We start from the raw sequence: 12519 nt of genomic DNA, 5'->3' as shown, positions 1-12519 counted from the left end.
TTGCCCAGTTTGGCAGGTGAGTAGTATGCAAGTATGGGCACTGAAATGCAGCACAGGTGAACTCCCCTGCATATGGCTGTCTAACTGGAAGACAGTGATAAGAGATATGATCAAAGAACTTATTATACAGTTTCAAGGTGCTGACTGCGAACGATTATGTGGGCTTTGTCCATGTGCTGCGCAGCCAAAAGGCCCATTTATGTGTGATGTATGGATCAACAGTAAACCATTACATGCTGATAGCCATTAACATTTACTTATTTCTCATCAACCGTATGTCCTGACTGCTATTCACAGCAACTGTACCCTTCCCTGAATTTTTATGAGCATTAGAAAAACAAGGACACATTCACCACTGCTTCATGGCAGTGGCAATCATGTTGAAATGCCAGTGAGTTATTAGCCCTATAATTGTGTCAGCATAAAGCACCGTAGCGTTTGCTCAGCTGTCGCGCTGCTATGCACAAGTGCAACTATCAGTTTGTGTTGAGCAAAGCTATTGCAGTTGACCCCTTCCCATGTTATTTGATGTAATGGCTCACAGCTGCAGCAGCACAGCCTCTGGTGAAACGCCGCTGATACGGCTCCCAACCTCAATCAGCGAAGAACACGTCTCTGTAAATAAACCAAGGGTTTTATTGAAACAGAAACACAGACAAAAATCAAAGCACTGCCAGAATAGTATAAATGTAACAAAACAGTTTCATAGTAATTACAAATGAAGCAAGCACAAAAAAAAATAATAATAAAGTACTGAGGATGACACCAGGACAGTCTACAAACAGCACTGAGGTTGTTTCAATTGCAGGGGGTGCATTTTAGATTCACAAGGTATTACAGCACTCTGATGCCATTAGGACAAAATCAGTTAATAAAATTAAAAAAAAAAGAAAAAAAAAAAGACTTGTGGTACTGGGATTCTAAAAATTTGTGTAGCTAAAATGCTGTTTTTGCTGTTCATCTAAAATATGGTAATCGCACTGATCTGTTGCATGTTACTTTGCATACAGAGGCCACAGTAAGATGATGCATCAATCTCTCCTTAGTTTTAGCCATTTATCCATCCACACTTAAAATCAAAACCATGTTACTGTGGCACAAAAGTACAAGTTAAACAGGCTAAATGCAAAAACAAAGTTACACAAAGGTCAGACATGTATTACAATTCACCTTTAATCAAAAAAAAAAAAAAAAAACTAATTATTTTGGGTCTGAAAGCACATATGAAACATGAAGTTTAACATACTCTTGACAGTTTATTACTTACCTCCTGTTGAAAATGTGTCTGGTACACAGTGGGTTAGTGCAGAGATAAAAAGGTGCTATAGGCCATAGTCTACAGATTAGACACAGAGTAAATACAGTCTGAATTTTATACAGCACAGCTTTACTTCAGATCCAAGAGCCCATATCTCTGTACACAACAAATCCAACAACCACCGGCACTACATGGATTCATCTTTTCATGTAGCAAATGGGAAAAGGGGTAGGTAAAGCTAGTTTGGGAAACGTTAAATCAAAAACGCAAAACGCTACTACCATTAATAATAAAAAGTTACACTTAACTACAGTTCCCGGCTCTAAGGCACAAGTGCGAAGTCTCGTGCGTGCAGAGAGCAGAAATTAAAGATTCTTCCAGTCAAAAACAGAAGAGGGCTGGCTAGAACGTTATTTTCTACTGTTGCCAAATGAAAAATCAAAACCCACACAAATGAACTTTGGATATTAAATCAAAGTCACAACACATTCGAAAAAACAAAATCAACAAAATAGCAGTTACTGCTTACAGCAACTTACAGTGGCTCAAAAGAACAAGGCTACTGCATATTCCAACAGACCGAGACACTGGTGTTTGTGGTAGATGGATCACAACTGCAGTAGCCACTAAAGAGAAAGAAGAAAAGGGAGGGAGGAGGGGGTGTGGAAAAAGACCAAACCAGAACTGAAGGAAGAGAGGGTCTTTTCTACCAGGGTTTCCCAATCCAGTCCTCGGGGACTGCCAAACAGTCCACATTTGCCCTATCCCAGTTACTCCTAGTATGCTCAAAACAAGCAGTGAAGAACACAGAATGCTGGGAACAATGGTAGAGCTGCTCAGGGAGCTGGGACAGAGTGAAAACATGGACTGTGAACACGAGAGGACTGGGTTTGGGAAACGTCTGTCTAGGGCTTGGAAGCTGTGCTGTCTGCTGCCTTGTCCTCGTCTTTGTGAGCGAGCTCGGAACCGTCGTCGGGCAGCTCTCCCTCCTCCGTGGTGCCCTGGAACATGTCGTGGGTCCACTTGGGGCTGCCGCCAGCGCCGCCGCTGCCGCTCGCCCTGCGCACAGTAAAGGAACCACGCCCCCGAGGGTACAGGCCACGCCCCCGGCCACGCCCATCAGCCCACTTCATCTCCCCTTCCCGGTCACGGTCATCATGCTAGAAAAAGGGGGAGGGAGGGAGGGAGAGACAGAGATACACACAGACAGACAAAGTAGAACTGATTAACATTTCCAGATTTACTTTCTTCTCAGCACAGAAACAAAAGGGTTGATTTTCTAAACGCAGGGCTAAGCTTCAATTATGTCCAGAAAACCAACCCAAAATGTTAGAATGATGCATCTTAGGACACTACACAAGATGAAAGCTATTCATACAACTGACTGTCATGCAGTACTTTTGTTTAAAAGTAAGCCAGATTGTAAAAACTAACACCTACATTCCCCAGAAAACCTGATGGTTACCTGGTAGTATTTCCTGCTCTTAGGGGTATACTCAGGATCCCACTCCTCATCCTGTGGTCGTATAGGCCCACCCATGTTTGAAGGGTTACCATTGTTACTGTTGCCAGGGTAATTTCCCCTGTTCCATCCTCTGCCTCTCATTCTAGGCTGCAAATCAGAATTTCCCTTTACTTACACAATCTTATTTCCAAATGTTGAGCTAATTTTCATAACAGTCATAACACACTCTGGAGATGTACTTGTATTTGAACAGGTTAATTTCCCTTTTGAGTCACTCATCCTAATCTAAGACTGATATCTCCTGCTTCAGTCCTGGTGAGCCTCAGGACCACTAACATTAGTTAATTATGTCTTAGTTAGTTATCCTTTTTGGCTTAATCAAATTTTTAAAAAAAGGAGAAAGTGTATAGTGCAGAAGCTCACCAGGAGTACAGTTAGAAAGCAATCTCAGATGTACTACATATGCAGAGAACAGGAGCTGCACACGCACAATGTGATAGATAAACTCCACAGAAGACATCATGCAACAGTGCTCCGTTAATGGAATTCCTCACCTGAGCACGCAAACGTAGCAAGCAATCAAGAAACAAGGATCAGTCAGTGTAGGCATTATCTAATTTACTGGCACCTGCTAGTATTCGTTCCTTATTAGCAGCGAACAAAACAATTCTCGTCAAGCAAAACGTTCCAGACCATACGTTCTTTATTAACGCCGGTAGGTTCGGCTTGAGCCGCGTTGTTAAATCAGAATCGAGAGTGCACTTACAAATCCCCTGTCATATCCGCCACGTCCTCGGTCGTATCCGCCCCGGTCGTATCCACCACGCTCATACCCTCCTCTTCCTCTCTCGTAGCCCCGCTCTAGGTGAGCACCCTCGTAGTCACGGTGACCGCGCTCCATAGACCCCGGGTACTCTCTGGGCCCCAGGCGGGACTTATCAAAGCCCCCTTTCTCCACATGCTCGCCCTCCTCCCCGTGGTACTCCCTCTGCCGGTACGGCTGCGGGGAGGGAGAGGAGGAGGAGGAAGAGGAGGAAGGAGACCGCTCACGCTTCTTCTTGCTTTTCCTTGAGGTGAAGGACAGAATGATGGCGTGATCAGTGGCAGAGGACATTTGTGTAGTGACAGCATCATAGGTGTATACAGGTGGAACAAATAAGGCAGAATTATGCAATTTCTTAACATTATGCAAATATTTATCATTCAAGACTATTTAACTAGATAGTGCATGTCCCAACCATCTGCAGGACTTACTTGGACTTCTTGTGTTTGGAGGGCTTGTCGGGGGACAGGTCGCGGCTGGGGGTGCGGGACCCACCGGAGCCTTTTCCCCCCTCCCGTTTGGGGTATTTTTTTCGGCGCTCAATATCCAAACGCAGGTCCATCGAGTCTCCTTCATATTTTTTACCATAATCCTGTGGAAACACAGCAATGTACTTCACAATTAACACATCAATTCTGTACTCAAACTGTGAGCCAATTTTTAAATAGCATGGAGCAAAATCTGATTAAATCTTAGAATGATTTTTAATGAAACCCTGCATTGAGCATTTGAATTCATGATCATAATAAAAGGACCATTTTTCCCAAACAAAATTTACACGCAGTTATAGACTAAAGGTTTTTTGGAAGAATGGGACTATTTATAGCATTAGGTTTGTGAAACCGTGTATAGAAAACCAAATCACTTCATGTTTTGGCTGTAAGCAACACAGAAAAAAATGGAACAAGAAAAGTTGTAGACCACCCTTCACTGAAATTCAAATGAAGTTCTCCATCTACTGGTGACTCAGAGTAATGACAATTTAAATCCACCATTTTAGGAGTGCTTAAGAGAACTGTCCTCTTACGGAGTTCCAGCCCAACCCTTAGCTAAAGTAACTGTCTCTAACATTCTGAAGTTCATGAAAACCCCAATTAACTGGGTTACACTTTTTAGGTTAGGGCTGATCTCCAGAAACAGGTTTGAGCAACCCTGCTCTAAACTATACACAATGGTTCCCCCCCCAATAATACTGTCTCTAGATGGTCTTCCTTATCATCAATTAGCAGAAAATGAGTGGGAGGACAACCAAAGGAAGATATACAGTGCTATACTGATTACAGGACTGGACAGTGCTGTCACGGGCTGAAAATGTGCTGCAAGTTCTACTTAAAAAAAAAAAAAAAAAAAAAAAAAAAAAAGGAAAAAAAAAAGGGAAAAAAAAAAGTGAGACTACATGACAGGAAAAACCGCACAGATCTCATGGGAAAGCAACATGCCCCATGCTTTCCCCATGGTGATTAGTACAGTCTCGCTTGATCAAAATGCATTTTCAAGGAGAAATACTTACTATGGCATTTGCTTAGGGGTCCATTGAAAGGCTTGGATAACAGGATCACTAGTCACTTCCATTTTGATTAGCCTTTTGAGTGGGTATGTATGTACCCACCGATTAATCATATTTCAAAAGCTGGAGGGGGAGGGCGTAATGCTCAGTAATACAAGAGGTACTCGAGTTCTTGTGTATTAGAATTATGCACCTCCTTTAAATGGGGGGGAAAAGCACATTGCTGTTTCAGCCGGCACACACTTGGGCTGGAATTTTCAGATTTGAAAACGCTTGTGTCACCTTGTATTCGCTCTCTTCCACATCCTCAAACAGTCGAGAGTGCTTCTTAAAAGCACTGGGAGACACATCAATTCTCCTACACAGAGACAAGAGAGACACAAAAAAAAAAAGGGGGGGGGGGAATGAATAAACCCACCAGTAAAATGTTTTTAGTATGAGGTTACTGCTACAAGAAGTTAAATACCAACCCACATCCAGAGTGTGAACACACTTACCTGTGGATCTCAGGGCTCTTTCTCTGCTTCATCAATTCCATCTGTGCTGCTTTTCTTTGGTACATGCCGAATCGTTCATTCAGTGACATCCCAGATGAGCGAAAGTGCTGAGCTACAAACCATGGAGAAATGAGGGGGAAAAATAAATAAACGAACAAGTAAACAAGTAGTTAAACAACTGATGCAACACACACACACACACACGTCCAGCTGTATTGCATTCAAACCTGAAAATAGATGGGTCCAAACTTTGAACCCCGACGAACTCCCACGCACCAAGTGTGGCACAACGCAATAACCAAGAAAACAAAAGTCTTGGAAAGCCAATTAGCCATGATTGGAAGCCGCAGTTACCTTTGATGTGATGCACAATTGTGACTATGTGTTGAGCAAACAGCTCTGAAGGGCTACGACGCAGCTGAGCAGCCTGAATGTGTTGGAAAATGGAGCGAAACTCCTCGTGGTCTTTTTTGAGAGGGTGCACTAAATCCTGAGACAAACGCCTCTCTTTGGCCAGTGCACCAGACGAGCTAGGAGAAAGAACAAACCTGGCTATTTCAATTACTTCAGGTAAAGGTGTTATTGAAAAGAATGCTAGTAAATTTCATTTACCTCTCAGCATCATCAGTGAATGTTTCCACACTAAAATTGAATTCGGGGTCTCTCTTCTTAGAGGGTCTGGCTGGAGGTGACACCTCCCTTGCTGCAGGGAAGAGTGGCTTGGCCCTCTCTGAGGTTCTGGGGGATGATGGAGATGATGGACTGATCCGGTTTTTCTTCTTCTCTTTCTTCTTGGAGGCCTTCTCTTCTTTCCGAGCAGCTTGCTTGCGGCTTCGGTAAAGCTCCTCAATCACATGTTCGTCTTCATCCACTTCTTCCCGCTGCACCAAATCTTTGTTGGACACAAAGGAGTCATCGTCCCATTTCCCAAAACGTTCCTCAAATAAATCCCGGGCAGATATAGTCCCTTTTATTTTATACTTGGATTCCTCCTCGGTCTTTCTCTCTTTCAAGGCCTTGGAGTAATCTTCATCCTCACCCAGGAAAGGGAGACCCTTTTCAGACTTTGACTCACCATAAACTGGATCCATATCAAAAACGCCCCTCTGCTTTCTGCTGCTCTTCTCCTTTTCAGCATCGCCAGAACCCAGATCTTGATTCTGACCGTTATCCCAGTCAGATGTTGGCTTTTTCTTCTCCGCCAAAAACCTGAGGTAAATGAACAAAAGTGGTTCTTTTACATGGTTTTACAGGAGTTATAAATATTACACTTCATTACTAAACATGAACAATCGCATCATACCATAATGCAACTGACAACAAAGCTGCTCTATTTTTATTTTTGTAGTAAATAGTAGTTTCATCACAAGCAAAACAGAGCACTCAAAACTGCACCACAGCAGACATGACTGACCAGGACTCATTTTGGGAAATACTTACATCATCTAAGCTTTACCTCCTAAATTATGGGATTGCAAACAACCTCAGTGCACACGGCAACAGCCAGCAAGATTTGGAATTTATTTGCGTTTTGAAATGAGTTGAGTTCCATTTTACCCTCTATTCTTCCAAGGAGCTTTGTTGCTGTGCACACACTAAACACATTTGAAAGAATGATTATAAATTAAGTACCGTGAGAGAGAAATAGGAGAGGGATAAAAAAAAAGAAAGAAAAAAGAAAAGAGTAATAGGCCTCAATCATAGAACATGACATACTTTTTAAATGCAGTGGAGATGGCCGTTTTGTCTCCCGCCTTCATGTCTTCCTTTGAGAAGAAACCAAAGCCAGTTGTTGTTCCTGGCTTTGGTGAGCTCTTGGTGTCAGGGTCACTGCTTCTCCAAACAGAGGCACCATTACCCGTAGCTCCAGAGAGGGACACCTTGACCTCAGGCTGAGTCCCTGATGCTGCTGGCCCTTGGCCAGACTGATTTGGACTGGTGCCATAGTCACTCAAATTCTCCCATTTGCTTGAAGTATCCTCAGGAGCAGTTTCGGAAGGCTTGGATTCCCGCTCTTTACTAGTAGTCTCTTTTCCCTCTCCTGGTGAAGCTTTACTCTTTGAATCTTTTGAGTGGGGTTTTCCAGAGCTCGAATTGCGACGGCGAGGCGACGAGGAACGTGAAGAGGAGCTGGAATGGCGGGAACGGGAAGACGATCTTTCAGAATAACGAGAGCGGCTGCGACTTCCGGAACGCTTGCGAGGGCTTCGAGAGCGAGAGCGCCCCCTCTTAGGGCTGTGAGCATGGTGCTCATAAGGTTGTTGCTGGTCACGGTGGCCACCATGCCAGTTGTTGGAGCGGTAGCCGTAGTTGCCAGTACCACCACCACCACCACCTCCTCCTCCACCTCTGTGGTAGCCGCGGGGAAAATACCCACGACCTCTACCACGGTTGTAGTAGTAGGGTCGCCGATAGCCACGAAAACCACGATTATATCCACGATTACTCTGAAAATCTCTTGAGGGGTAGTTCCTGTCCCGACTATGTGAACGGGAGCGAGATCTAGAGCTATGGAACAAAGTGAGAGCACAAAGGTAAAAATGAAGTTAGAGGGGGAAATTTCTCAGTAAGTTTCATGAAAAATAAGTAGCAAGATGGACTTATATAGGATGGTAAAGTGATGCTTTTACAACTTTGATGCACTGTACAACTAAACGGTCTGTCCATGTAAACTCAATGTCCCATCATATTTCCATTCTACTAAACGAAGCAACAAACTAAATGCATTTTAAGCAGTCTTGGCATCCTCTTACTGATATAACCACTGCTATAGTTGTAAACCACTGTTCCACAAGTTCTGAAGTTGCTTCAAAAAGTGAAATATAACTTTTCCAAGAATTACAATTACTAAGCACAAACACACACAAATACCATGAACATTTGCCGGTACTTACCACAGCTGTTTTTTCATTGGAACACAGTCAGAAAGCAAGCAGTTTACCGAGCATAAAACACAACACCTCTTCAAAAGCAGAACAGACATGCCCTCAGTAATACAACAGTAAGTGAACTGGGAAAAGGTTGTCAAACATGACCGAGCTGAAATGCTAAATGACGTTAGCTTCACATAGTAGACAAAGGCAGAATAAAAAAGAGGAAGTATACAGACAAGAGGAGGAGAATGGAGAAAAGATTCACGAGACTTTAAACAACTGATTTATCTGAGTTTAAATTTGTGCCATCAGTGGCATAATGTCTGCTCATCAAAGGTGCCAAAGCTGCCAAGTGCAGGATCAAACTCCTTATGACCGGCCTTTGCCCAAGATTCAGATTCCTGTTTTAAAAACTAACCACTAACTGGAAAAATATAAGCAGCTGACAAAATGATAAAAAATAACTTAAGGGGCCCAATGTACAAAAACCTAATACTGCATAGATGTATTCCAAACACACAAACAGAGGAGGATACAAATGCAACAACAGGCTGACAATGTTCATAAACTGCAGTAACTGCTGATGCTGCAGTAAAATAAAAATAACTATACAAACACCTAACCTCTTGCACCTAACAAATGTAACAAGAAGGTTAACAATAACAATATAAAAGGTGTGACACCACCAAGATAACCCATGCTTATTCTTAGTATTGACATCCTGTGTCATACACAGCCTCTACATGCAATATATATCGAAACCTCACAGAGTACAAACATTAAAATCTTCAGAACTCTAGCCTTTCAGAATCACAGGTTTATACATCCGTGTCTTACTGCAGTAACTTGAGTAGCGTCTGCTGGCAGAGCTCTAAAGCAGTCTCGTCAGTGGGCAGCATGCAGGTTACCTGTAACGATGCTTTCGGGACCTCGAGCGAGAACGGCTGCTGGACCGAGATCGCGTGTAAGACCGGGACCGAGACCGGGACCTCGATCTGGACTGTGAGTGAGAAGGAGAATTCAGTGCCTTGGACATCTCTGTAATCACGTCTTGGCAAAACCTGAGAGGAGAAGAAAATAAAGAGTTTAAAAAAATTATTTGAGAAGAACAGTCACACTTTCCCAACTACTGGTAAAATACCTCTACACCAAGACCTGAGTGGTGTAGAGGGTTTTTGTTATTCATTATGTTTCCATTTATTCATTTGTTTAGTTGCTAAAGCTAGAAACACAAACACCTGGTCCAGCTACTCAGGACTTCACAAACGTTAGAGGAAAGTGTGTCATAATACAGCTGCAGCTTCACAGCATGCTCACCAAGTTGACATATGGGAACATTAGAGAGCAGGGACAGACTTTTTCTAAATCATGCGGAGCAAGCATTTTTCTCCAATCTTTAATCCCACTTTACTCAACACTGAATTCCACTGGCAACAGGATATATTAGCTAGGATCAACTTTAATTTTTAATATACTCATGAGTAGCAAACAGTAGTATTATTAGAAGTAGAAGAGTAATGTAGTGATAGAATATATATAGTCCCCATCATATGTAGTTTCTCACAGGCAAGACTACATGCTGCAATACTGCAGACAGAGGCGTCTCAAATGTTAGGTTATATGGTTTAATTTTGTGTTACGATAACTGCAATCTTCTGACTTATTTGCAATGATATAAAAACTAAATATAAGACAACTAAAAATAATAGCTACTCTAGAGGCCAAGAGAAAGTTCCCTTCAAAATTAATGTTGCTGTGCACTTCCAATATATTTCCAGTTAATATTTACAACAACATTATCAAACTTAAGTTTTAGACAGACTTTCTTAAATTCTCACTAAAAGTTAACATACAGGGAGAGTTACTGGTTTACTGGATGTTGCAGTATAGCCACGCCTGCAAAAAAAAAAAAACTTGAATAACTGCAGCCACAAAGTTACACCAAAGGTATGGCTAATATTTATACTGCAAGTTGTTTGTCTTATTTTGTTTCCTTTTTATTTCTTAAACATTGACTCAAAGCTTTGTCAATAATACACACACTGAAATCAGTGAACACCAGGACAACTGAACTTTCATCTTCTGCAGTTAATCATTACGCTATTCCCATCAGCTCAACACCCTTTTTTCCCTTACCATAACAGAAGTCAAACGGATAGAATGAAAGACCTGTAATATATCAGAGAACATCACTCAGGACACTTTTTGTCCTTACATTTGTGCAGAATTACCACCAGCATTCCTAGAAGCATTACAATAAATCTATAGGCATATTTCTTCCAAGTTTTGGTCTACTTGAAGGCTCTGCTACAAAAGAAGTCACTGACCGAGCTATGTGTGCTCACACACTGACGTGCATTTCAGATTGCTTTTTGGAGACAGAAACTGACGTGAATGATTTTGAAAATATGAGATTTGATAAAATAGTACAAATAATAGAAAAATAAGAAAAAAATAAAGCAACATTTATAGAAACCGTTCACGAGATAATTATTTTTATATTGAACAATCTTTAGACTGTCTTGTTAATCAAGAGTTCCCTACTGACTGTTAAAGTTCGTATCCGAAACAATGAATAAGCTAGCTATGCATCTCAAATGCAGGTGCAAAATCCCCTTAGGAAACAACCCCAAAAATACTTGGTCTATACAAAACATTTGGCATTAACTAACTTAGCTATCCATAAATCTTAAGTAGCGTAGGCCCCACCATCAGTTTACCCCTCACTGCTGTTTCTACATCTGAAACCGGATGTGGGCTGTGCTTGGTGCAGCCTGGCTGAACAGAAATGCGAAAAAATGTGACTAATTCATGAGCACCATTCTGCTGCTACTGCAGACATTTAGTTAACAGATGCTCTAGATGTTAACCATATTAGCTAACTTGAGATTTCTATCACGTAAAATCTACCGACCTCTTGTAACTGCTGCAATTGTAATACAGCTATATTTACTGGGAAAAATACAATAAAACTTAAGAGCACATTTTATTACTTGAAATGATAGCTAGGTTAGCTAGCTAATAAAAGTATCCTAGGTAGTTAGCTATATTAGAGCAGACATAGTGAGCTAAGATTCAATAGCTTCTTACCTAGCTAGCTAGTTATCCCTCTAGCCAGCGAACTACCTACGGTAGGGTGGCTAGCTAGCTAACAAATACACGTTTCGAGCTAGCGTTAGCCAACTAGCTAGATACGTCTTGTCATGGTTACCGACGGTAATGTTTGCTAGCTAACGTTAGCTATTGTTACGGTTAGCTGGTTAATTATGCATATTCCACCGCAGCTAGGTTAGCTTAGCTAACAGTAGCTAGCTAATAGCTTTTTTTTTCCAGTCATACCTTCGACTCGAACAGCTATTAACGAGATAAATATAACACTGAAGCATGTTATAACAAACGTGAGACAAGAACAAACCCACCTAGTGCGTCCCTTACACGAAACATTCAAGTGCGATTTATACTGTTAGAAATACATACCTCACTGTAAAGTCGCGCGAAGACCCCCTCAGCGCGGGGGCACGAGGGGAGTGTGATTAATTGGTTAGCTAGCACGCGCGCTAACTAGGCTCGGCTATATTTTGCGCTCGACGTCGAAGCGGATTAGCGGAGTCTGATATTCTTCAAAGCAAAACACCTTGTTCAATTAGCTTTCTCAAAACACATCTCAGTTACTGCCGAATCAAAGAAAAACAACCCATCGATTAATCGTGCAACAGCCATATGTGCATTATGCAGCCTGACCATTTGCTTGCCCCAAAAAACGCAGAAGCAGGAGGTCAAATTTCCTTCCTGGTTCTTGCCAGCTCTGAGCTAGCGCGCGCGCACACCTTCCTGTTAAAAGCACACCAGGGAAATTTTGATTGAATAAATTCGTTTGCATTTTTAGTAACGAATTTCAGTTTTAAATAGAGAAATAGAAAGAAGGATGTTGACAGATCCAGGGTAAAAGTCTAAGAACATTAAAAAAAAAATTAACATCTTCCATATTAAAATATTTCTTACCACCTGTGTATTTACGTTTTCATTTTAAATATTTAGCAGACGCTCCTATCCAGAGTGACTTACAAAATGCTTTGTCATTTACTCATATAATGTG

The 12519-nt window shown here is 41.8% G+C and overlaps 1 protein-coding gene across 3 annotated transcripts; it reads right to left on the bottom strand.

The window, feature by feature from the left end:
- Positions 1-616: 616 nt before the first annotated feature.
- thrap3b (thyroid hormone receptor associated protein 3b) lies at positions 617-12251 on the bottom strand. Of its 3 annotated transcripts, XM_027031195.2 has the most exons (12): positions 11901-12250; positions 9332-9484; positions 7267-8058; positions 6626-6759; positions 6163-6442; positions 5905-6080; positions 5551-5662; positions 5336-5411; positions 3978-4138; positions 3490-3790; positions 2724-2870; positions 617-2418 (listed from the first exon to the last, which is right to left on the bottom strand). In XM_027031195.2, the coding sequence occupies exons 2-12, from the start codon at positions 9457-9459 to the stop codon at positions 2164-2166; spliced, it is 2562 nt and encodes an 853-aa protein (XP_026886996.2). In that variant the 5' UTR covers positions 9460-9484; positions 11901-12250; the 3' UTR covers positions 617-2163. The 3 variants fall into 3 exon arrangements, with proteins under 3 accessions (XP_026886996.2, XP_026886995.2, XP_026886997.2); XM_027031194.2 differs by having other exon boundaries at positions 6163-6759; positions 11901-12249; XM_027031196.2 differs by lacking the exon at positions 617-2418 and adding an exon at positions 3147-3277 and having other exon boundaries at positions 2778-2870; positions 6163-6759; positions 11901-12251.
- Positions 12252-12519: the final 268 nt, after the last annotated feature.

This window comes from Electrophorus electricus, chromosome 2 (assembly GCF_013358815.1).
Source record: "Electrophorus electricus isolate fEleEle1 chromosome 2, fEleEle1.pri, whole genome shotgun sequence".
NCBI lineage: Eukaryota > Metazoa > Chordata > Actinopteri > Gymnotiformes > Gymnotidae > Electrophorus > Electrophorus electricus.
The sequence above is the reverse complement of the archived record's forward strand: the minus strand, read 5'-3'. Positions and strand labels throughout refer to the sequence as shown.